The sequence below is a fragment of the Etheostoma spectabile genome, chromosome 17 (genome assembly GCF_008692095.1).
Source record: "Etheostoma spectabile isolate EspeVRDwgs_2016 chromosome 17, UIUC_Espe_1.0, whole genome shotgun sequence".
Taxonomy (NCBI): domain Eukaryota; kingdom Metazoa; phylum Chordata; class Actinopteri; order Perciformes; family Percidae; genus Etheostoma; species Etheostoma spectabile.
In genome coordinates, this window is record NC_045749.1 from 15,267,210 (window position 1) to 15,292,209 (window position 25,000).

The 25,000-nt window shown below is 40.2% G+C and overlaps 2 protein-coding genes and 2 long non-coding RNA genes across 6 annotated transcripts in view; 2 read left to right on the forward strand and 2 right to left on the reverse strand.

Moving 5' to 3' along the window:
* The first annotated feature begins 859 nt into the window (after positions 1 to 859).
* On the forward strand, positions 860 to 1,791 carry LOC116704908 (uncharacterized). Its single transcript, XR_004335807.1, has 2 exons — positions 860 to 969; positions 1,663 to 1,791. It is a non-coding gene; the product is annotated as an uncharacterized LOC116704908 (long non-coding RNA).
* Positions 1,792 to 1,807: 16 nt separating this feature from the next.
* On the reverse strand, positions 1,808 to 16,753 carry LOC116704906 (uncharacterized). Its single transcript, XR_004335805.1, has 3 exons — positions 16,740 to 16,753; positions 12,786 to 12,794; positions 1,808 to 4,105 (listed from the first exon to the last, which is right to left on the reverse strand). It is a non-coding gene; the product is annotated as an uncharacterized LOC116704906 (long non-coding RNA).
* kcnk1b (potassium channel, subfamily K, member 1b) lies at positions 2,856 to 10,461 on the reverse strand. Its single transcript, XM_032540664.1, has 3 exons — positions 9,926 to 10,461; positions 7,907 to 8,302; positions 2,856 to 5,352 (listed from the first exon to the last, which is right to left on the reverse strand). Exons 1-3 carry the CDS (start codon positions 10,278 to 10,280, stop codon positions 5,096 to 5,098), a joined length of 1,008 nt encoding a protein of 335 aa, XP_032396555.1. The 5' UTR covers positions 10,281 to 10,461; the 3' UTR covers positions 2,856 to 5,095.
* map3k4 (mitogen-activated protein kinase kinase kinase 4) overlaps positions 15,842 to 25,000 on the forward strand; it is a 21,412-nt gene continuing 12,253 nt past the window's right edge. For 2 of the 3 annotated variants that reach the window (XM_032540577.1, XM_032540579.1), the window contains exons 1-3: positions 15,842 to 16,077; positions 21,520 to 21,710; positions 21,827 to 23,256. In XM_032540577.1, coding sequence (XP_032396468.1) covers positions 16,046 to 16,077; positions 21,520 to 21,710; positions 21,827 to 23,256 — 1,653 coding nt within the window. In that variant the 5' untranslated portion in view covers positions 15,842 to 16,045. Of the gene's footprint in view, positions 16,078 to 16,202; positions 16,359 to 21,519; positions 21,711 to 21,826; positions 23,257 to 25,000 lie in introns of those variants that run through there. The other variant, XM_032540578.1, reaches the window with a different exon arrangement.

A 25,000-nucleotide genomic window follows, 5' to 3' on the forward strand; every position in this document is an offset into this window, starting at 1 on the left:
AGGCAATGCTGTAGCCTTTTCTTTTGTTTGCGTTTGTGATTGGTCCCTCGTCTTGTGTCTGTCTGTTTCTGTATGTGTTGTTTTGTCTCCTTCCCTCCCGTTTTTCCCCTGTGATTTTGTGGCCCTGGGGCGCGTTCCTATGTCCCAGTGTGTTGTTTGTAACTGTTCGTGAATGTTATGTTTACATTATTATTTTTTCTAAATATAAAAATAATAATAAAAATTTGATCCCAAAAAAAGAGTAACAGCTGTTGAATGAAAAAAAGTGTTGCATTTTCTTTCAGCACATTACACACACCCAATAAATTCATATTCCTCTGAGACATATGCTGCCCGGGGCAATAAAATACAATATATATAAGTTGGAAATCTGATCATTTAGACTAAATACACCTACATTTTTCATTTTGTTTCATTTTCTATGTATTTCTGTGTGCTATATATAGTAGAGTTATAGCAAAGTCTCTAATATATACTGCCATTTCAGAGCTTTGTTGGTCTTCACAGGTTTTCATCATAAATAGGTGTCCTTCAACAGCTAACAATGTCCCCTCTTTTATGAAGTGCCACATAAAATGTGTCTGATGTGTAAATCATTGCTTCTTATGCTTAAATAAGAAAGCATTTCTTGTTAATTAATGGCTGGGATATCTGTGGGCCTCTTGTTCACCTCCAACTTTAATTACTGCTCTTCTATGATGGAGACAATGATGGAGTCCACACCTCCATTTCATTTTCAAAGATAAGACAAATTACTACAATTGTATTTTAAAGTAGCAACAAGTAAACAAAAATAGGCTACTCGAGACCCAACAGATAATCACATTCATTGCCATTTATTCTGCTCTTCTTTACAATTCAAGTGTTTTGTACATGGAAAAGCCCAGCAATTATCTACAACTCTCAACCATGATTGTATTCATTTGAAGTACACTTTTAGGTAACTGCATGTTACAGTGCTGCTCATAAGTTTATGAACCCATTCTAAGGTTGACTAAAAAGAGGAATAAAAAAGTATTCTTTTTGGAATTGATCTTAATGCCTTAATTAGAAAAATGAGGAAAATTCCAACCTTTAAGGAAACCAATTTTCTTCGTGAATGAATAATGTATCGTAAATAAATAAATATTCTTTCTTTGAATACAGGGGGCTTGAGTATAGACACGCCTATGGTAAATTCCCATAGAGGTAGGCAGATTGTTATTTTTAAAGACCAGGTATTTCATGGATCCAGGATACTATGCATCCTGATAAAGTTCCCTTGGCTTTTGGAATTAAAATAGCCCCACATCATCACATACTCTTCACCATACCTAGAGATTGGCATGGTTTTATTTCAGATAGCTAATAGCAGGTTTGGTTTGCATTAAGAGATGATTTTATAAAAAGTACCCCATGTCATTTTTATTTTTTTTTACATAAAACTCTTCCTGCCTCTATGGGAATTTATCATAGGGGGTGTATACTTAAGCCCACTGCATTTTAAGGAAGAACATCTATTTATTCACGATACATAATTCATTCACAAAGAAAATTGGTGTCCTTAAAGGTTGTATTTTTCCTAATTCTTTGAATTAATTAATCAATTTCCAAAATAATTTTATTCCTGTTTTTAGTCAACTTTAGCATGGGTTAAAAACGTATGAGCAGCACTGTAAATAGGCACACATGTTGCTGCAGGGACAGAGCTGAGCACAATATCAATGACCTACTACTGGATCAGCTAGTTTTGATTGGCAATGAACACATGTACAGTACTAACTGTAGATAATAAAGTCAGAAGGAAAAGATACAAAAAAAAGTTAGATTACGTAATAATAAACCAACACTTTATTTAAGACACACTATTTTACAGCTCATGGATTCACTTTTTATGCCAAAATGAATTTTACAGAAAACCTAGGTGCTCCATGGCAATCCTGTATTACAAAATTGGTATTGTAACACTAAAATACTCATCAAAGCATAAGAATCTACAGTATTCACTGAAACAACTGAAGAGATATGTACAGAAACCTGTGATTTCAAATTGCCTAAATGTGTTACTTTTGTCAGCATAAATAAATAATGTCAGTGTGCTTTCATTTTTAATCCTTGACACAACATTTCCTCCCTGAACAGAACTACTTTACCTGACAGCTCTCACCCTCAAGACAAACTGTATGTGCATGACAAACACTGTCGAAAACAGTAATGCTGGGGTGGGTAAAACGGTAAAAGCCTTGACATTGATCTCTTTCAATGTATCTACAAAACAATGAAACATCTTACATTAAAATAGCAACCTCAGCTTGGCAAAAATTCAAGTTCACCTTTTTTTCCCAGCGGATGAAATGAACAGTTGCAATGCTTCACAGTTTACACAAAGGCCCAGACTGGTGAAAAAAAACTACAATCCCACGTATCTATAAAATACAAAGATCAATGAGTACCTCAGATGATGACACACTTAAAAGCATATTTTTAGCCTGGTCGACACCAGACCCTTCTCAGTTGTAACTGAGTGGGTCTGGGCAAGCTTCATTCACAGCCTGTTTCCAATGGATGCCGCTCAAATGCCTCTGGGGGTGCAATTGGATAGTCCTTCAACCAATCAGACCAACGATCTGGGTGACGTAGCAGCAACAGCGGCATCAGTGGGGTGCTGTGCTTCTGTGGCCGTCATGTTGAATGTAAACTAAAAGCTGCAGCGTAAAGCCCGCCTCAGCGGTTGTGATTGCTGCCTGGATTTGGAAAACTTGGAAATGGGCTTGATTGGGCTCCTGGCCAGGCCATTCACTGTAAATATTAACTGACTTATAGACCAAATCTCCAAGTTTGTCAGTTTTTTTCCCTAGGCTAGCATATTTTGCAAGCAAATCAACTTGTCATCACTAAACTGACAGAGCCAGCTGAGCAGCAAGGCGTAATACTGCACTCTGTGCAGCCCTTAAATCTTGCTGTAGCACACGGCATAAAAAACGTTACATTCAAGACCTCGTAAAAGGCTGCGACAGTGTCTTGGTGTGGCGATGTAGCAGAGAAGGATGAGGTTAGAATTTCAGCTCCACAGGTACTGAAATGTATTTAAAATGTAAAACAAATGCCTGTCTTTCTATTAAATGTACTAAAATAGGATCCATGACAAATAAGTCTGCATTGCAGCATGATGCTACATTGTACGTGTGGGTGTCTAAAGTACACCAAACGGAATATCGCAAGACGGATAAGGGGATGAAATTACTGTAAGTACTTCTTTCACACCATTTTTCCTTCAGATAAACACAGTCAAATGTCATACAAACTTGCAAGTGTAGCTTGCGCATTTTTGGAAAGTTATTCTTGATTGATGAGCACATCCAATGTAGATAATCAGAAGTGGAATGTTTTAGCTGCACTGCTGCGTGAAATTATAGTTTCAAGTTTCCCTAATGCACCATTCTAAGAAGAGATTTAACTTCATTAATTACTAATAAAAGCGTTTTAAATCTTTCTCATACCAAAAAATATACATTTCTACATTCAAATTATGTAAAAATACAGTCAAAAAGTTTCTTTCAACATCTTGCGCCTTTTTTTAAGGTTAGCGCCATTATTGAGCCTTTACAGATCATCCACGTCAAAAGTACCATTATTTTTCCATTAAAAATCATTTCCTTTTTACCAATAAAAACTTTGGAATCATATCCATTTATGTTTTTCCCTGTACTACTGCCTGGCTCCAGTACACGTGCAAACTGAGCTCTCTTTAGTGACAGTAAAATGCAACGGGCAGGTCAGCACTCTGTGGTTCTCTTTTTTTAAGCTAGGCTAACCTCTACTTCCCTTTTCAAACAGTCCAGCACACATTAAGCTGGACAAATCAATAAAGGATAGTGCTACTTATCATCACACATGGATATTGAAATCGCACTGCAACATGTAGAGAAAACACACACACACATCAAATACTGTCCCTCACAATGAAACGTGATGACGTGAAGTCCAACAAAGAATAGTTAGTTAATAGCCTACGTAAAGATGAGCCAAAAATGTTGCAAAACAGACTGTAAAACTATGTTCTTATATGCAGAGTAAAGAGTTTATTTTTTGTTCTATTTCTTATCATACTGTCGGTATAGTTTTTCTCCTGGACATATTTGTGTTCTTCTGATGTGTGTACATTTTTTCTTTTAAGATGCTATAGCACAGGAGTTTCCCCAGTGTGGGATTAATAAAGTCAACTTATCTTTCTTACTGTTTTTTTTTTTTTTTTAAACAGTTTGTTTGCACACTTCATATTCAAAACTGTCATACTTTCAGCATATCTTTTTTTGAGCTCAGACCACTTATTCATAAAAATGTATTGTCAATTCTTTTTCGGATGCTTTGTTCACGATCGACTGCCAGCTCTCTGTCAGTCAACCCACAATGGGACCTTTGACCCCCCCCCCCCCAAAAAAAAAAAGTTACCTGACTGCAGTAACAGAATACTCGTCATGGTACATTGACCACATTTTCCTGTCAAAGACTCAAATGATAGTTAATTACATGTGTTGGCTGCACTTTGGCTCATCTTTATCAGGTGTGTTAATTTAAGCTGTACATCTTAAAACATTTACCTGATTATGTACATTCCACATACACATCAAGCATCTCTATTTATAAGATACGTACATGTTTATGTTCTATTTTGTGAAAGACTATAGAGCATTGCCCTATCTTTCAGCTAGATTTAAGAGACCAATTATTTTCTAAAATGTTCCTAAATATGCAATAATATCACAACTCATAAAAGGAGCATATGAGTCGTAAATACAGCTGAAGGCTTTTCTTTTATTGCTGGCTATATCTTTAAAGTCACTGTTAATATATTAATTTTCTCCCTGAACAATGTGCATACATTTAATCTCTCCTGCATAGCACGATATTGTCAGTATTGTGGTTTGATAAAGACTATTGTTTGCTTGATCTGATTAGTCTCAACTAATTTTACAGGTAAGATGTGCAGGACTGAGCTTTGCAGAATGCCTACAGCTGAGACCTAATCTACTCGCTCTATCTACTTACAGCCTGGCGTGCATTACCCACTACTTTCTCATTTTCATTCTGCAATAGGTGTTTGCTGCGTCGATGTTTACTGGATCATGGGATCGTCATTGGGGGAGGCCAGAGTTGGGACACTAACAAATGTTGGGGTTTTGCCCTCAGTGTAAGCTGTGGCTCTGTTGGACACAGTGGTGAAGGACAGGTGGTCGTGTTCCATAATGGCGAGGCGGTCCTGCGGCTTCTCCTTCTTCAGGTAGAACATTTTCCTCAGCTGCTTTAGTTGCTGCAGCTCGCAGAAGGTCTCCAGCACCACCAGCATGACTATCAGACCCAGGATCAGGTAGACTGATGAGACAAACACACAAAGAAGAAAGTGAGACCAAGTGAGTGGTATAATTAAATTATACAGTTACAAAAAATATTGAGATATCACTTCAGCCAAAAACAAACAGTTACCACGTGTTATATAAACCTGACAATACATCACTTGAATATTTCTTTCTTTATGGGACCGAATAATAATAAGTGAAGCAATGAAACCGACACATTAAAATAGCATATCAAAAGCAAGTGAAACAATAAAACCAGCAAATAATAGCAGGTAAAATGTAATATTAATCTAAGATAATCTAAATCACTAATAATAATAATAATAATAATCTAAATTAAGATAATCTAAAGAGGTACAGGTTTTGATAAGTGATTTGAATGTGTCCAGGTCCGTACAGTGACAGAAGTGTATGGACTTAACAAAGTGTAGGCCTATACTATTCTAATGCCTTTTTTATTATTGTAGAATTTAACCTGATGTTTTTTGGTATTATGGCAGCTGCTGTTGCATTTACACAGCGAGACTCTAAAAAATATCTTATGATCATTCTTTTGGAAAAACAAAGTAATCAATTAACAAGTAATGCATTTTATCACTATTGTCCTAAATCCTGTTGCTTTTATGCATTGACACAAGAGGGCAGTAACTAGATAACCATGTTATAGAAGAGTGTGCTTTTGAATAGGGAGATGTTCATTGGTCTTTCACTTGACACATGCCAAACATCTTTGGCAGCATCTAACATGAACAATCCCCTAACAACCCAAGGTGCATTTCTGTTTAAAATACATGAGAAATCCCTTTTGTTATTGTATGCACACCAGTAGTGCTATGTTTTAAATGCTTTTCACAAAAGCAGTAGCATAGTGCTTAGCATCAAAGGCATGGGCGGGACAAGACAAACAAACGCTCTTGCAAACATGAATTGTGCATCATTTGTGGCAAACTGTGTCTTGCTCTTACGGACATGTCATTCTTCACAGAGGAAGTTGTACAAATGTGTTATTTATGGAAACACATTCATTCTGTAACAGGCTTCTCTCCACTGACCGACACTCTCTTCCTACTGAATGACGTCTCTCTGGCAGGTTTGTACCACACACACATGCAGAGGACAGTTCACTGCAGTAGCATTCGACATTCATGCACACCCACAGCTTGTCAAAAGCACATGGGTTCTAACTGAATTTTACATTTTGAATTTCTTATATTTTTTTCCACTATTAGCCCTGACAATGCTGCTGACAGAAAGCTGCACAGTCACCCGGAAAATGCAATCAATGCCTTGCTGCTCTCCATTAGGCCATGGCTCGTTTTGTACCCTGCACTGCACTATGTTTTCTTACCTGACTGATTAACAGGCCTTTTAACAGCATGGAAGAAACAGATAGGATGTCAAAATGTTGCTTTTTCAGCAGCTTGCACCAGTTTAAAAATAGCCAAAGCGTGGAAAAAGCTACAGATTATGCAACTGAATCCTTTTTAATGAGCTATGCATTGTTTAGAAGTTTGAAGTGAAAGGTTTTGTAGAATATCTGCTTCCTGTTGTAACAATGTCCATGACACTATGTGTGAGTAGGACAGGTCATTTCTAATGCTGTAGGGGGTGAATTTCTTTTCTTTTTTCAGTTCAGTTTAGTTTTGAAATAGCAACCTATTTTAAAATCAAAAGTATATTGCTTGCAAAATAAGTCCTACTACATCTGTCAAGTAAAAGTATTTGTCACATCTCCTTTGGTCTACAACCCAAAGCTCTAAAGTGCAAAAACTGATTTATGTCTACATCTTGTCCATCAATATATGCCAATTCAAAACCAAAATGTTCCTGGGAGGAACCAAATATATCTGAATGCTATCTGTGTATTTATAAGCATTATATTTACTAATTACACATGACATTCTACGTTTATACTAAACGGGTCAAGAAATTGAGCTAGCAGATTGTGTCACAGGCGTCCCACCCAGGTAGATCAAAGTCCACCATCATAAAAACATGCTATATGGGATATTATTATATCAGTAAACCCTTACAACATTAATTCTGAGACATTAAAATTAACTTGAACAAATTTAGACTATCCATATACTACATGTTACATAGTGTTGCACAAATGATATATGATGTTAGTAGGGTTATTTTGTTAAATAACATGTTTCCTGTTCTTTCAGTGCAAACAAGACAAGCACTCATATCCTCTTTGCAACATGAAGTGTTACATTTTATGAGAAATGTGATCCTGAAACAGACACAATGCCTGTAGTCTGTTCTGTAATATATTTTGTCTCATGACATATAGTTTGCCAATTATATATGCTGTTTAAAATGGCTTACTAACACCTCAATAAGGATAAAAAAATGGACAGTAAGTAAATGTAAATAGACTGTTTTTATATAGCGACTACTCAAAGCACTTTTACATTCAGTGTCTTCCCCAAGGACACTTCAAAATGGGACTGCAGGGCCAGGGATCAGCCACCAACCTTCTGACTGACAGGCAACCACTCTACCACTAAGCCACCCCCTTGCCATGGAAATAGCTCAAAGTACAAAGAATCATCAGCACTCACCAGTGATCCCCAGTTTGTAAAGCTCCCTGAACCTCTGATTTGTGGCCTCTCCAGGTACGTAGTCACCCAGACCAATGGTGCTGAGGGAAATGAAGCAGAAGTAGAAGGACTCCAGGAAGTTCCAGTTCTCCTCCAGTGCAGAGAAGATGGCAGCGGGGATGAGGAAGAAGCAAGAGACGGCCAAAGTGGCGAGCAGAGTGGCATGTACGATAGCCACCAGTGGCTTGGACAGGCCCCAACGCCTGTGGATGTACATGACCGGCCTCCGCGTGCTGAACACCATGATCCTTTGCACCACAGCAGTAAGGAAGAGGAGGGTAAAGGGGATGCCAATCATTGAATAGATGATGCAGAAGGCCTTCCCGCCATCGGACAGTGGTGCTGTGTGACCATATCCTGTAGGAAAACAAACAGGACAGAAAAGGAATATGTGTAAACGTTTGCACTCCATCTCAACAGGTTTGGAATTCAGCTTGTTTTTTGGCCTTTTTAAACTTATTCATTTTTATACAAGGCAGGTTCTTGAGCAGCCATTTTAATTTAATGCCCCAGTTTAACTGAGAAATAAAATAGCAGGTACAGACAGTCACTAATTAAATATAATAGGCTTTAAAGAGAGGAACAGACAATAAACAAGGTACAGGCTTAATTAAAGCATTTACAGGCTGGTAGGGGATAATTACTGAAAACTGTCTCAAAATGATGTTAGCGTGAAGGAGGTGTTGCTGTTAAAATCTACATGTTCTTGTGAAATAGACCAACAAGAGTGTTAAAAATACCGTGGCTCACTAACACGAGTGTGCAAATGAAGACATTGCAGTAGGTCTGAATGTGATGTGTTGTTAAAAATCCCCAACAATTCACTTTCGGCTTCTACTTGTTATTTATGAAATAAAATGCAACTACTTCTGTTAAGAATAAGCTCAATGTACGGCTGCACACTGGTTTCCTCCGGTGAGAATTAAAGGCAATCTCATCATGGTGTCTGGTACGTTTTTTTGTAACTAGTGCTGAGTAACACAGATAACAGAAAATAGCCAACTTCAATCATAACCTGTGGAAAAAAAAAAAATTCTGAAAGTGCCATTGCAATTATTAAAAGTCACAAAACATTTTGAGACTTAAACAAGCCAGATCTCTATCTGATCTCCCTGTCAGTCATTTCTCTGTTTAACCAGCAACAGAAATTTGATGAGAAAACCGGAAAGGTTTTATGCAGCCAGAAAGCCACTGCTGTAACATTACAGGTATCAGCACAATCACATATGTTGACATGCAGCCTTGTGGTAAGACTACATTTCTTCAGGTACGCTGGCTGACTAGCTCTTGCAAGCCATGTCCTTTTGAGCAATGCTGGATAACAGAAAAAAGACTCTATGCACAGTGTTGTGCAACACTGTACAAATGCCTTTAAAGAAAATTTACAAAACTGTGTTTAGGTTTTGCCTAAATTCGAACATGTGATTGCCTGGGGGGGGGAGGAGATGTTTATATTGAACTGTCTCAAATGTGTGTGCTTCAGTGCCTCACGTTGGATATAGGCCTGCTTCTGTCTGGAACCATGCAATAAAGGCCCTACTGTAAATTCTGCAAGAGGGCTGTTCATGGCAGTGTTGTGCCAACATAAATGCAAGATAGAACACATAGATTTGGCCTCTGTAGGCCTAAACAACCAGACACTCAAGAGCAAATGCAACAAACAGCCTTATGGCCTGATTGAACTAGTGGCATAATTATTGTAGGCTAATATGTACATAAAAAATGACAACAATAGGCCTACTCTACAATTAGGCTATCGCATTCTGCATAAAACATGTCAGTTTCCACTACCTGATTAAATGCAGTAGGCCATAGGTCTGGGTGGCAGGGGCCCAGGTCACACCAAGGATATTTTTCCAAAACACTTAAGATTAATGCTAAAAAATGAATAAATAAAGCCTTGATCTATCTTATTTTGCGCACATGGTCGGCTGCTGCATCATCTACACTGTCTAGCCTGAGGCGGTGACCAGCACTCACCTGTGGTGGACAGCACGGTGCTCGCAAAAAACAGCGCAGAGGTGAAGTCCCAGTTCCAGTTAGCTGAGGCGTTATTGAGGATGGAAACGCCATAATTACTGGCATCCAGGGCTTTCTTTAGAAAACGCTCGAGACGCTCCTCGGATAGACATTCATTTTCCTGGAGGAACTGTTTTTTAATGGCCCTCAGCTCCTGGCGCAAGAGGTCTTCATAAGGCAGCTCAACCGACGAAAAGACAACAGCGCCGAATATGAGATAAAGGATATACCCCAAGACTAGAGATACAAAATACCACGTCGATTTGTGACTTTGTATCAACCGCACACACGAATTGCTGGCTAGAGACTGAAGCATTTTCAAGAGGTAGCCTATCACCTCGGTATTACGTTACGGGTTTATAATATATAACAGGCTACAGAAACTAACGTTATTAATTCAACCGCCTCGCGTGTTGTTTTAGCGAAATATGTCCTTAAGATAGGGAGGTTGTTACAGACAAAGCTCAAATGAGGATTCTCTCTTCCCCCTCCGCGAAACCTGCTGTGGCATATGAGGCTTTCAGGGACTGTCGGAAATATTAGCATTATTGAATAAGACGAGTAGCCTGTTTTGACAAGAGTAGCTGAGATCCTCCATGTGATAAGCCGAAAGAGCACATTGGTGCCTAATTTCTAATCTAATGCAATTAATATAAATCTGGCCTACAATTTACATTTTAAATTATTTCAGAAACACTGAGTTAAATGCTCCTGAATGAATGACAATTGTCATATTTCCGAGCTTCAAATGACAATGAAGGCAGCAAGTGATGTGGCGGCGACAAAGGCCGTGTGACGTAAGAATTTCTGTCCTCCCAGGTAGTCTGATGATCCGTTTTGACGTCTTTCAGTTTCAATTCAAAGCCATCGAAAATGTCAGAAAGCTTTTGTCATTGTCTTCTCGCCTGTTGTTTTGTAACCAGAGATGCTGATTGGGAACAGTGAGAATGAAACGCCCTTGGACGCAGTATGTGAAGCAGGTTATTGACATAGCCTGTTTTCTTGTCATTGTTAAAACGTTGGCTAAAACTTACAAGTAGCCTACAGTTCAGAGGTATTTGTACTTTACTTAAATATTTTAATTGTATGCTACGTATACCTCTACTCCATTACATTTTGGACGCAAATCCTAATAGAATTAATAGCTTTATTTACTAATTACTTAACAGATTTAGATTATTAATGCAAAATATAAATCAACAAATAGCCAGGGTGCACAGGGTGCCAGAATAAATATGGGATGATTAGTGTAACAGGTTGCTTTATATACATGAGGTAGGTGGATATAACAGTATAGTGTATACAGTGATGCAGTACTGCGAACAAGACTAACTGCAGTCTCTCACAGTTCCAAACCATTTCCCCTGAGGTCCTTGCCAGTCTGGTAGTGCCTCAAAGAGCTATTTCCTGTTTTAAGTATATCAATTCTTAATATTATTAATATGTTGCTTTCTGTGGGTTCTGTGCCCTCAGCTTTTTGAAACCGCTGCTTAAAAAACAAATGACCCACTGACCCACAAATTCTTAAAAAGTATAAGCCAGTCTCTAATCTACCATTTATGTTAAAACTTTTTGAATGGCTGTTGGCCAATGTACTGCCCATGTATCCAACAACAACAATTTCAATCTGGCTTCCGTTCCTGTCACTCAACTGAAACTGTCTAGAGAAGTCTGTTGCTGCTACTTGACCTGAGTGCAGCTTCTGACACTTACGCCGTAATATTGGTGTACAGTGGACAGCCCTCTTATGGTTTCAGTCATATTTATCAAATGGAACTGAACATGTCAACTACAACAATACAAATGTGACTCCTAGAATTAAATCTGGTGTAACCTAGGGATTGATCCATGGCCCAATGCTCTTTTCCATGCTTCCCCCTGCTGACATTATTAGAAAATACAATGTTAAATTTCACTGCCATGCTAATGATACCAAGCAACTCTTCCGGACTCCTATATTTAGAGACATGGATATCAGACATAAAAAGATGGATGAGTATAAACTTTCTGCCGTTAAATGCTGATAAAACAGAGCCATAATACAGCCAAACATGTTCACTTGTTTAAGAATTTGTGTATTAATACTGATGGCTGTATTATCTCTGAAAGCTCGAGCATCAAATTCCTTGGTGGGATTTTTGATCCTCGTCTGACGTTCCAGTCTTACATCAAGGCTATTACCAAGACACCATTTTTCCATCTCAACATAGCAACAATTCAACCTATTTTATCATTCCGTGATATTGAAACTGTAAACCATGCATTTGTGTCTTCCCGACTTGGTTTCTGCAACGTCCTTTTTTCTGGTCTTCCAAATTGTGCCACTAGAAACCTTCAACTAACTGGCTCAGAATACTGCAGCCACAATCTTGACAAAAACTAGAAAATATGATCACATAACACCCATTCTGGCCTCTCCACTGGCTCCCAGTGCAAGCTAGAGCTGATTTTAAGGGTTAACTTTTAACATATAAACCCCTGCATGAACTCGCACTAGAGATGGTCCGATACCGAGCACTGATCCAATACCAGTGTGTCATATATTTTATTATGTTTTAAAAACTGTATACTACTATCCATGTATGGCTGTGATATGATTTCTATCTTTGTTGTTGGTCTAGCTCAGGGTAAAGTCACTATGAAACATGAACCCAAACAATGAATGCCACAGAACTTTCTTTTATCATCCAGTTTGGCAGTCAGTTGTAACGGAAAAAGAACATAAACTACTAAACTACAGCGATTTAAGCGTATCTGAGGCGATACCGGTATCGGAACATCTCTAACTCGCACCACCTTATTTATCTGGGCTTTATTAAACCATATCTATCTACTCTCTCTGCTCTTTTGATGCTGGTCTCCTGGCCATTCCCCTAGTAAACAAAAAATGAGTTGATTATAGAGCATTCGCCTTCTGTGGAATGGCCGCCCACTACATGCTAAAGTAGCTCACTCAATTTTAAAATCTAGAAAACCCACCTCTACTTATTTTACTAGAGCCAACCATAACACACAATCCTTTCTGCGTCCTTCACAAACAAACTGTTTGACTTATTGTCTAATGTTGCTGGTTTTGTAGATTAGATTAGATTAGATTAGATTAGATTATACTTTATTTATCCCACGACGGGGAAATTCTGTCGTTACAGTAGCAGCATAGCAGCAAACAGCAAAAAAAAACAAAAAAACAAAACAATAACACACAAACAAGTAAGCACGAAAGAAATACAAGGCAAGAAATACAAGGCAAGAAATACAAGGCAAGAAATAGACAATGAAAATATGGTAGACTGAGTAAGTAAAATGCCGTCAAACAAAAGGAATTTTAAAGTGCGGTTGCCATGATAAGAGAAACAATATTGCGGTGTAAGTGACGTTAAAAATTAAGTTGAATGTGTAATTAGAGCAAAGAAGCAAGAGTCGGTATCATAATTTAAATTATATTAACCTGAGACCATAAATATTGAAAAGTAAGTACTTGTAATAAAATAATATAAATACCAATATTAAAGATAAACAGAAAGTGTGTGATGTAGATGGGAGAAAAACAGGAACAGAAACTACAACACTATCAGGTAGTGCAGGTGTTGTAGAGTCTGATAGCGGCCGGGATGAAGGACCTGCGGTACCTTCTCCTCCTTGTATTGTTTATATTTACGGCTCTGTTCAATTGTTTTGTTGCTGTCTGTTATTTATGTGTTCCTTTAATTGTAAAGTGCACTGAGACATTGTCTAATGGTAATTTTACACTTTAAATAAATTTGATTAATTGATTGATTATATTTATATTGATTGTGATGCTATTCACATGTTAAAGAACAGTGAGTATTTAAACTGTAAATTCTATGATTTACTGATGAAGTGGATGCTTGGTCTTAAAGGGTTATTGCACAGTGATTAATTGGGCCTATCAGATTGTGCAAGTTTGAACAGGTTGTATTTAGGGTGGGATCTGTAGTGATGTTACTTGCCCATTTCCTGACTATTGAGGAAGTCCATGGAGGGCAGGTTGGACCCAAAGATTTTTTTCTGCAGTACTTTCTGTCAGTTGAAGCCTTTTCCTGTCCTGTTTGGTGGCTGATAAAAACCACACAGTGAGGCAGGTGGAACTTCCTGGGCTGAAGAAGTGCATGCCCTGCTGGTCCTTTTTCTTTTAGTGTTCATGTTGGAAGTCCACTTTAGGTCCTGAGAGATAGTGGATCCCTAATTTCATAAGGTTCCAACAGCAGACACACACAAACAGAATAGTGATGGGGGGCAATGTTGGGGGCTTCTCCTAATGTCCACTATATTCTCCACAGTTTTAAGAGCTCCAGGATGTTGTCCACTCCTACTGCACCAAGGGGCCAGCTGATCAACCTCCCGTCTGTATACAGACTTGTCACCGTCCCAGATGAGGCCGGTGACCATTGTGTTATACTCAGTTTTTAGAAGTCTAACAGACGGGTCTACTGATGTGCAGTTGATGGTGTAGAGAGCAGTGGTGAGCACACATCCCTGGAGGGTGCTGGGTGTTGGATGGCTTTTCCCCCTGGACTCACCTGCTGCCTCCTGACTGTCATGAAGTTTGTGATCCATTCACAGGTGGGGGTGGCAAAGTAAGCAGGGTGAGGAGGACTTCTGGGATAAAAGGTGTTGAACACCCAGCTGAAGTGCACAAACGGGATCCTTGCATATGTCCCTGGGGAGTTGAGGTGTAGCAGGATGTAGTCCCATCCCCTACTGAAAGCATCATCCACTGACCTATTTGCCTGGCAAACTGCAGGATATCTAGCAGGGGTCCTGTGATGTCCTTCAGGTGGGTCCACACCAGTCTCTCAAAGGAGTTCATGACCACAGATGTCATGGTGATAGGCCTGTAGTTTTTTAATCCTGTGATGAAGGGTTTCTTGGGGATCGGGTCACCGGGATGGTCGTGGGGCATTTGAAGCAGGAGGAGACTTCCCACAGCTGCATTGATCTGTTAAGATCTGTGTATGGATGGGGGTCAGCTGTTCAGCACAGACTTTCAAGATAATATGAAAACTATAATATATTTTGTAGCAACTGCCCATCATAGATAGATAAAACAAACAAGTATAATTGTATTAGTATAATATTGGGTCTCTGTGTATATCATACATGAAATTAAAAACATTAATAAAAAACATATCTGATAGCAAATCACAGACTGTGGTGGTTCCTTTGTATCATCAAAATGTTTAATTTGAATTGAATAAGGGTCAGAATAAGGTAAATGTTCTAACTATATTTACTTTACACGTTATCGTTACCAGGGTAACATTAGCTCCTTTTGTTTCAGTATGTCTAATGATTAATTAGATACAATTGTTTTAGCTGTAGATGTTAAGACAATGTTTTTGGTGTCACACTTAGGTTTGGATGCAACATTATTTCATCTATTCATTAATGATTCCTGTATTACTCTGGTATTAAATGAGTTGTCATAGAAAATCTGTATTCTATTTACTTTGCGATTTGTGGCTAAAACTTGCAAACAATAAGGTACATTTCAGTGTCACCACTTCATATTTATGTTCAAACATATAAACCTACATTTTTAAATTTAAAATCAAACCTTCTAATTTAGCCTTAGCAAGGTTGAATAACCAAGTGGGCAACAATCACAAGACCACCAGGGGCCCCCAGAACCCCCATAATGCATGATGTAATGTTACAGCACAGTAATACCACTGCATTATATAACAAGTGATTTAAAGTATGATCATTCATCATATCAGTCAAGGGGTGACCATATGATAACTGATTCACTGTGATTGTACTCTGAGGTTAAAAACCATTAACAGGCACTTGGACTCTGGCTGCACAATTATGAAGGTAGTTGACCTATCCGGGCTGCCGTAGTAGTGCAAGACTGTGGCACTCCTCCTCAATGAACGTTGGAAAGATGGCGACGGCATACGCACAAGCGAGAGTCAACTGTGCCGGCGGATAGAAAGTGTTCTAAAGAGACAAAAATCCGATTTTCTTGCAAAGATTTAACGGTGCAAAGTCTATCTGATATCGCTTGGACATGGTTTAGTCCATGCACGGCTAGGAACAAGAAGCCACTGTTTTTCTATGGAGCCTCCGGATCGTAACAAGCCCAGCAGGTATGCGAATTTGTTGAACAGACACTACACCATCAGGACCTCGCAGTTGCCAAATAGGGAGCTGAATGTGACACTGCACTCGGCTCTACGGGAGCGCTTACGCATCTCTTAGAAATTGACTTCCTGTCAAATAGTGGTACGCGTGCAGTTAATGCATTTGCAACACTGGAGTTGCAAACTTTTTGGAGCTACATTTTTAGGCGTACTTTGCTGCAGATATTATCTTGTTGTCTGATTCGCGGTTGCTAGATATAAAGGCAAAATGCCCGCCAAATGATAACGTAACATTACAAACAATTATCAACCGCTATAACAGTGCAACATGTCAAGGATCAAGCTAGCTAACGTTACTAACGTTAACGTTATTAGCTGCCGCTTGTCACGTTATTGTTTACCCGCAAGTTCAATAGCTAACAGAAACTAACCGAGCTGAAGCTATATCGTTTCCCCCCCCAATGTGGGCTCTAAAGGTGGACTTAAAAGTGTGTTGTTAATTGTTTGAGTATGCCAGACCATGCAGTTCATTATAGCACCAAAAGCACAAACTTAGCTAGCATTTTTCTCCACTGTTTTTTTTATAATCATCTAGCTAGCGCTCGTGTTGTTGTCTCGCACTTTAATGCTGAATCATGATGGGCTTGTTGACTGTGTACAGTACACACTTAATGCATTTTTTTTAGTTTGGATCATATTGTTCCTCTTGGAGGTTATAACTTTGTTGACAGTCTGTTGCAAATGTAACGTCATGTGCAGCGGCAAAGGTTTAAAAATACTCTATGTATTCTTAGTGCTCAGATGACAATGTTACTGAACGAGACATTTGTGCAATCTCGCAGGGGAATGCATACAAAAAAACAGTCATAAGATGCTTTTGTCATATTTGCGCATCTCCTAATCTCCTACATGTTTGCCCCTGACCGTTGGCGACAGACCCTCAGGAATCTACTGTTATGTCTTCCCCTCTCCTCCCTTCTCTTCAACATACATTCGTCTGTCTGCAGAGCGAGGGACTTTGAGGGCATGTATCACGTTGGATCAGCTCTGTCATCTGCTATAATCCCAGTTTCGAACAAACACCTTGTTTTTTTGTCGACTTTTTCCAGTAATGATTGAGTACCAGCCAGTTGTTATTCTTTTGCTTGTTACTTGTGGCCACTCAGTCCGATGGGGATACACAAACAGCTTGCATGATTGTGCAATACTGGACCGGTTAAAGTAGGCTAATTGGTGCATCATTGCATAAAGAAAAAATACTTAGTCATGCTATTGTTGGAACCGTGTCACAGGTTGACGTGATTACAAGAGATTTTTTTTCCGGTTTTATACTTTAGTTTGTGCACAAAGTTTGGGGTGAAAGGTCAAATGTATGCCTTCATTGCCTTGGCTGTTTACTAGTTAGCCTGTATGTGTCAGTGAGCCTACATGTGGATCTGCCCTGAGAATTTGTTAGATTTACCATTTCTACAGTAATAGAATTAGAAACATACACAACTTGGACAATTGTAAACAATGGCGGTCACATGACAGAAGCGACATAGTTTGCTGGAAGTTCAACCTGCGTTGTGTTTAGACTGCATATCTCTGTAATATGATTCCGCAAAATTAGTTGTCCTTTAGTTTTGTAACTAATTTCCATCCACCTTGTTGAGTGTACATACTTTAACACTGAATGTGACGTTGGTTCAATCTGACAGACTATTTTGAGGAAGATGAGTTATGTGTTTGCTTGGCAATAAGGGGCTATCACTAGCAAGTACAGAGGTCCTCTGTCAATAATATCTTCACAAAGTCATTCTGAAGACATTGTGGCTCACAAGCATTCCAGAGATTTCAGGATGTGGTGAACAGAGCGCAGTGGATTGCTGCCTTGAGCCCCAGAGACGCTCATGGGTAGAACTCATTAATGCCTGCATTTGCCAGGAGGACAGGCTGTAGAATACAGATGGACCGTCCTCAAGCATTTCCTAACTGCATCCTGTCTCTGCCCACACCTGCTTGAAAGAAATGTGTGCTGCGCTCACATTCTCACTCTCATCTGTCATTTCCTTTTAAAGAATAGGGTCTTTGTAACTACAAAAACTATCACAAATTATGTTATTATTACTTTGCGAGAGTAACTTTGTCATGGTAGAGAAGGAAAGCAAGGATGGGTAAGTTCTGGAGAATGTTTTGTTCTATTTGATTTGGAATTTAACTGCAAGAAACTAAAATGCAAGTTGAAACTAACACAGATGTTGCTTATGACTCTCTAAAGCTTCAGATTAAATTTCATAAGTGGGGCAGACTGCTGCCTGCCCTGCATTTATGATGCAAGTAGCATAAGGTGAAAAACATATCATTACACAATTTACCTCATGCTGCAACCCACAGTCTGCATGTTGTTAATGGCACGAGCTTCCACTGATACAGCCAGGTCTGTCTTTTTTTAGAATGAGGATGTATTCTGGTGTCAAGTGATTTATAAGGTCAGATTTTAAGCACAGCAGTGTTTTAGCAGGCTTTCTGATTCTTATGTTGTATATTCTTAGGTGTCTGTTTGCATATAGTACCATGTCTTGCAGAAGCAAGCTCCTCTGTTGTGCATGTACAGTATGCTTTGCACAGTTGCAGTTGTGAGAGGTTGGGAGGTCCACTCCTGGCAATGTCACACAGTTACAGAGAAGGGTGGGGTCAAGTACGTTGTGTTCATTGTTTCTGAATTCTGTCAGCCTATTGGTGCTGCATCAGCTCTGTCTGTTTATCAGGGATAGGCAGCAGTTCAGAGATGCATATTGTTGTAAGTATGAGCTACACTTCCACTAAGACTTGGTTACATGTAAACTTATAGGTTTTATTTTCTGATTGCCTCACCAGTTAACCATGTGCTATGATTAGTTGCCAGCAGACATGTCCTTTTTACAGTGGGGGGTAATCAAAATCTGGATTTAGCCTAGCAAGCATCAGTCATGCCAGCATGACCAAATTGGTGGAGAGTGTGCTCCTACAAAACCCCAGCCTCCATCTCCTCCTCTTCCTCTCTGAAAAAATCCCCTTTAGTTTGGCCATTGTGAGCAAGTGTGCTCACCAACCAGCTGTGTGCTATTCAGCTGTGGGCCTCACGGGCCACGTGTCACTGCTGTACAATGGAGTGCCCCTTCCTGGTACAATAGTGTGTGGATGGCTGGTGTCAAAGGTCAGGCCCCCCTGACTCTGGCAGCCCTTCGTATCACTGCTTGTATCACTGCTTCAGTTGCCTTACAGAAAAGACTCGATTTTGTGCTGTTCATTATGCACTCAGTGTTTCGGCCTGGGGGCTTTAGCATTCCACTGGCCTTTATTGGAGCCCCTATGAGCCATCAGATGAGGCTTTGAGACCAGCCAGACACCATCTGCAGTGATAATTCACTAGTGGCAGCCAGGCAGGGACAGCTTGAAGACCATAGTGCAGCAATGGTTAACTGCTGTGCGGCCTGTGAGTAGGTTTTAGGAAAAAAGAAAAGAATTCAGAAGAGGAATTTGCACAGTCTTTTATTGCAGAAGCACAATCTGTGCTTGAAGTGTCTCATGGCAACCAAACAAACAACCGGCGGTGATGGCGTCATTGGTTCCGCTGTCATTCCTGAGTGATTTAGTCATGCTTTTCTACGTAGAGAAGTGTCTTTTTAAAACTTGGTCTCATTTCCTCTCTTGCATGCATGTACTATTTCTGTCCTTGACACCACACACCCATGCACGCTTTGAGATGTTCACAAGTGTGCACACAATCTGATCACACTCGTAATTGACGCAGTGGGAGGTTGATGGCATTTACTTTATGCAGTTTCCTGATACCTGTCTTGAATTTTGCATTGCAAAACCACAACAATATGTCTGTTGCTGTTGTGCTAAATGCATTATTGCAACACATACGATGTGTACGACATGTGCCTTCTTGTGCCTGCGTAGTGAAAAGATCACTGTTGTGTCCTGCTCCTGCAAAACAAGCCCCTTCACAGTTTTCCTTTCAATACACTCATAAAGGCACCAGTGTTCTTTCACGCAAGAGTTATTCTGTAATTTCAAGACTGTCATGGTTAAGATGGTTGTGCAAATGACATTTTTCTTGCAGTATGTTTTGTTCATAAAGTCTTGTTGCCTTTGAGGTCGCAGGATTTGCAGCAGGTGTCTGTCTGCCTCGCGCGTAGTTCCACTGCAGCTCCCAGGGGACTCTGTGTGTGCTTTAGAGACAGATTTTGCAGTGGGGCAGATGGGCAATAGAAGTCAGCACTCTCTCTCTGTTTGGTTTCTTGAAAAGCTTAAGCTAAGTGATTTCCAGAGAGTAACCCCCCTCCCTTAACACACACACACACACACACACACACACACACACCCCCAGTGAGAGTGTGCCCCTTTCAACTCTGTCTACACAAACAGGCGTGTGTTGGGGAATGCCTTTCAGTCAGATGATCGATGGAGGGACACATGGCGACCAGCAAATAGAACGTCCGTTTTCATGCCCCCCCCCCCCGTCATTTCTCTTTTTGTTTTTGTTGGCGGGGTCAGACCTTCCAACCTTTCCCTCTAATCCTGTTAAAAACCCCTCAGAAAGGCATTAGGGAACAAAGCTCTGACATTGTAATCTGGAAAGGCACGCTCCTCGCACGCTCCTTTCTCTTTTTTCTTCTTCTTTATTTCCAGTAGAAAGTGTTTCTATTGATTAAAGTGTTTTCTTTCTGCAGAACTAGATGCATCATATACTGCTATATACTTAGTCTGAAATTTGCGGGCAGAATGTTGTGACGAAACAATGATTTTCACATTGTCATTGTTGCTCAAGAGTTACTTTAAACACATGAAAGTGACATGCTGTTTTGCATTAGCACGGTGTTAGCATATGATCTGACAACTTTTACACACTTGGGTGAGTGAGTCTTAGTGCTACATGGAATTGTGAATTGTGCAGTATGGTTGATGACACAGACAGAGTTAATGAGGGTTACTATTTCTCACTCTCTGGTTGTGCCATTATGTTTACGTAGACCAAAAGAGGCTGCCAGTAGAAACCCACAGCTTATTATCCTGTCTCTGGACTGTTGTGGTCATGCACAGAGCATTGCTGCTGTACATTTGGGAGGCAGTCAGCCAGGGGAGCCAAGGAGGCAGCCAGCCAGGCTCCATAGGACGGACAACTCGCCAGTCTGCTGTAGGTAGCTGCAGACATTCAGTCTAGTCGCAGTTTAGAAACCTGTTTGCCGTGGCATTAGAAGAGACTTGCTGCACACTCTGTTATGGATACAAACAACCCAGCACTATTGGACCTTGCACACACATTTCTTTGTTTTTTTCATGTTAGGACTGAAATAGTTTTATAAAGCCAAAGCATTGGCTTGCTGTTAACATCACCTCCATTGTAAAGATGCGAAGCAACCCATGTTGATAGTTTGTCCTGTCTGTTTTTGCCCTGATATCATTAAACGTTGACAGGCAGGCCAAGCCAGTGGAAGATGCATCGCAAAAGAACTCTGAGGTGGATGAATCCTGGGACTCTCCCAGTGAGGAAGAGGAAGCCCTGTATGGCACAACACCTCCTTATAGCACCCGCCAGATGAAGCGCATGTCTGGCAAACATCAACGAAACCACCCGGCGAGGAGTACTGGTCGGTCTCCGAACAAGGGTAAGTAAATAAATCACAGAAATATATAAAACAAATCTTAATATTCTACCTTTTTTACATGCAGCTCTATATGCATTATATTGACTGGGAGTGGGTATTTACTGTGGTTATTTCAGTGGACCCTACACCATCTGTTATGAGGGAAAGTCCCAGGCCAGTGGAGGCTCCTGAGGAGCAAAGCTACAAGCAAGGCAAGAAGCAGAGGGCAACACTGCGCTCCACGGAGAGAGACCACAAGAAGACTTTTGAAGGCTCCTTTATGCTGGATCCACTCTCAAAGTCAAGCCCTTTTGGTGCCATCAACATGGATCCCAGGAAGCATTACTTGAGTTTGGGCTGCAGCAGTTGCAAACTTCCTGTGTCTATGCCCCATATTGGTCGGACCCACCGCCAGACTTCTAGGACAGACTGTCCTGCCGATCGCCTCAAGTTCTTTGAAACTCTGCGGCTGCTGCTCAAGCTCACATCTATGTCCTCCAAGAGGAAGGAGAAGGAGCAGAGAGGCCTGGAAAACATGGCCTTTATGGGTCACAACAACGAGGTAATTTGGTTGGAGCTGCAAGCTTGGCATGCACGACGCTCCACCGGCGACCAAGACCTTTTTCTTTTCACTGCCCGCCAGGCCATCCCTGACATCATCAATGAGGTGCTGCACTTTAAGGTCAACTATGCCAGCCTGAGAGGGGCCCAGTGTTCAGGGTCTCAAACAATCAGGGGTGACTATCATAGTGTCTCCAATCTAGTTTGCGGAGAGGCGAGGGACACTGCTGTAGCAGAGACCAACCACTGTGGAGTAGATCCCTGGGGCTTTAGCGCCTTTCCCTCACCAGCGATGAATGCAGCAGAGCCTCTGGGCTCTGGTGCTGATTGCAGGGAGCACCTCCAGCGCCAGCGGCTTGCATTTGAGCAGGTCAAGCGTGTTATTGAGTTGCTGGAGTCTGTGGAAGCGCTGTACCCCTCTTTGCAGGCCCTGCAGAAGGACTATGACAAGTATGCAGCACGAGACTTCCAGGGCAGGGTGCAGGCGCTCTGTCTGTGGCTCAATATCACCCAGGACCTCAACCAGAAGCTGCGCGTTATGGCCACTGTTCTGGGCCTTCATGATCTATCCCGTATCGGGTGGCCTGTCTTTGAGATCCCTTCACCTCGCTGTTCCCGTGGCAACGAAGAAGAGGAGAATGAGGAAGATGAGGAGAATGACTCAACAGCCACTTTTACAGCTGAAAGCGATGAGGAGGACAGGGATGCTGAGGAGGAGGAGGGACTATTGGGATGTGTAGCAGAGGGAGAGTTGCCTCCCTCCCTGACTCCTAAATTTGCCCGATTGTTGTCAGAAGAGGAGTTTCTCCCAACTGCTGCTGCAGGAAGTGCAGAAGCCATTACGGGAGGGGGAGTATTCTGCCCTACTGCCATCTACAGACCGTTTGTGGATAAAGCTCTGAAACAGATGGGACTGCGTAAATTGATTCTCAGACTGCACAAACTGATGGACCGCTCTCTTCAGAGGTCCAGAGCAGCGCTGCTCCGCCACACTCCTGCACTGGAGGTGAGGCTGTTTCTTTTCCTCCACACTTATTCATTACTGTAATTTATCCTAAATCATTTTAAGCAAATCTAAAATGATCTAAATAGCATTAGTACAGCTAAATCAGTAATTATAAGCATTTACTGGCTGGTGTGCTGTGGAAAAAAGCCATGTAGTAGTACTTAAATAGTAAGTAGACTTCTCTTTCTCAGTAGTCTTGTGCCGAGTCTGACACACATGTTCACATAGAAGAAACTAATGAGTTTTTTGCTACAGGAAGTCTTTAAACTTTCAAGTTTTCCTTTCCTGTTAAATGATGTTGGTGTTTACACAAATACTCAAAAAGTTTAAACTATAAATAATAAAGTAACAAGGTTTAAAATGTGTATACTGTATACATCAAAATGTAGCCTATTGTTTATGGCTGAAATAATTGATTAATTGATTTATAAATCAATTAGTTGATTGGCAGAAAATTAATTGACGACAATTTTCATAAGTAATCTTTGGATTTTTGAACTTTGGTTGGTCAGACATAAGGAGCACTTTAAAGGTCCAGTGTGTAACACGTTTAGTTGTTTATTATCAAAATTGGTGTTGCCCATTCACAATCTTTTTTTCATTTTTTTTTTCATTAATATTTACCATCACCATCAATTCCATGTATTCCTTTTGGCTTGAAATAGCACATTTGCATTTGCATGTACTAGGGTAGACGCTCCATATTAATGCGCCATCTTGAAATACGTTAGCCCGTAAGGGACATACATGATATACTGCTCCACCTTTCGCGTTTTTGCTGTCACAAGAAACTCACAGGTGCTGCTAATGCTATTAATGGGGATCACCGCTTCCCGGTACAGGCAAGTATGAAGAAGGAAAGATGGAGGACCACACATATTCAAATTACAAATTTCAGAAACAGGAGTCTTCTTCTTTGCAAATAAAAAAAATTATGAAAAGAGCAAGAGACCGTCTTTTTGAAGCATGGTGGCTACCGTAGCTGTAATACGTACTTTGAACCGCGTGGTGCGAGAGAGTGGAATGCAATATATGATCTCAATGCTAGATGGGAAAAATTCCTACACATTGGACCTTTAAAGAAGTCATCTTGGGCTCTGGAATACTTTGATGGCTTTTTTTCAAAATGTTCTGAAATTTCATTGACAATAGTTTTATGTTTTACATTGGCTGGGTTTTGTACGGAAAAAAGAGTCCTTCTTTTGGATCATTTTCTTGTAGACAATACAAACGAGACTCAAGATCATTGACTTCATTCTTTTTCAGCAAGCTGATTTCACTTTCAGGTTAATAAAATAGTGATACAGCCTGTAGCATGGCATAGTGCTTAACAATCAAACTAAATGCAGTATTCGTAACTCAATATGCAAAAAAAGGGCACACTGTAGAAGTCAGTAGAATTGTATGTAGTAATTGAATCAATCCAGAATTCAGAGATTTATTTATCACATAGCTTTAACCAGTAATGAAATGCAATATGTGTGCTGCTACTATGTTTGTGCTAATTTATGTAAAGAAAACATATTTGACATTACATAAGTGTCTTATTACATTTATAATAGTAATATACTTCACTGCTGTCTTGCATTGCTGTAAAGTGGGGAGCAAAAGCAGTCAAACAGCTAATTGTAATGTTTCGAGTGCAAATGTTTGAAATTTAATTAAGCACTGGGGGAAAGGCATTTGCAGCTTACAAGAAGCCTAAGCTGTAAACAAACAGAAGATATGTAAACACAAGCTACTA

Coding starts and splice junctions, on each gene's coding strand:
- kcnk1b (XM_032540664.1), bottom strand. CDS start 10,280: ATGCTTCAGTCTCTAGCCAGCAATTCGTGTGTGCGGTTGATACAAAGT. Junction 8,303..9,925: donor CACCGTGCTGTCCACCACAG/GTGAGTGCTGGT, acceptor GTTTTCCTACAG/GATATGGTCACACAGCACCA. Junction 5,353..7,906: donor TTACAAACTGGGGATCACTG/GTGAGTGCTGAT, acceptor TTGTCTCATCAG/TCTACCTGATCCTGGGTCTG.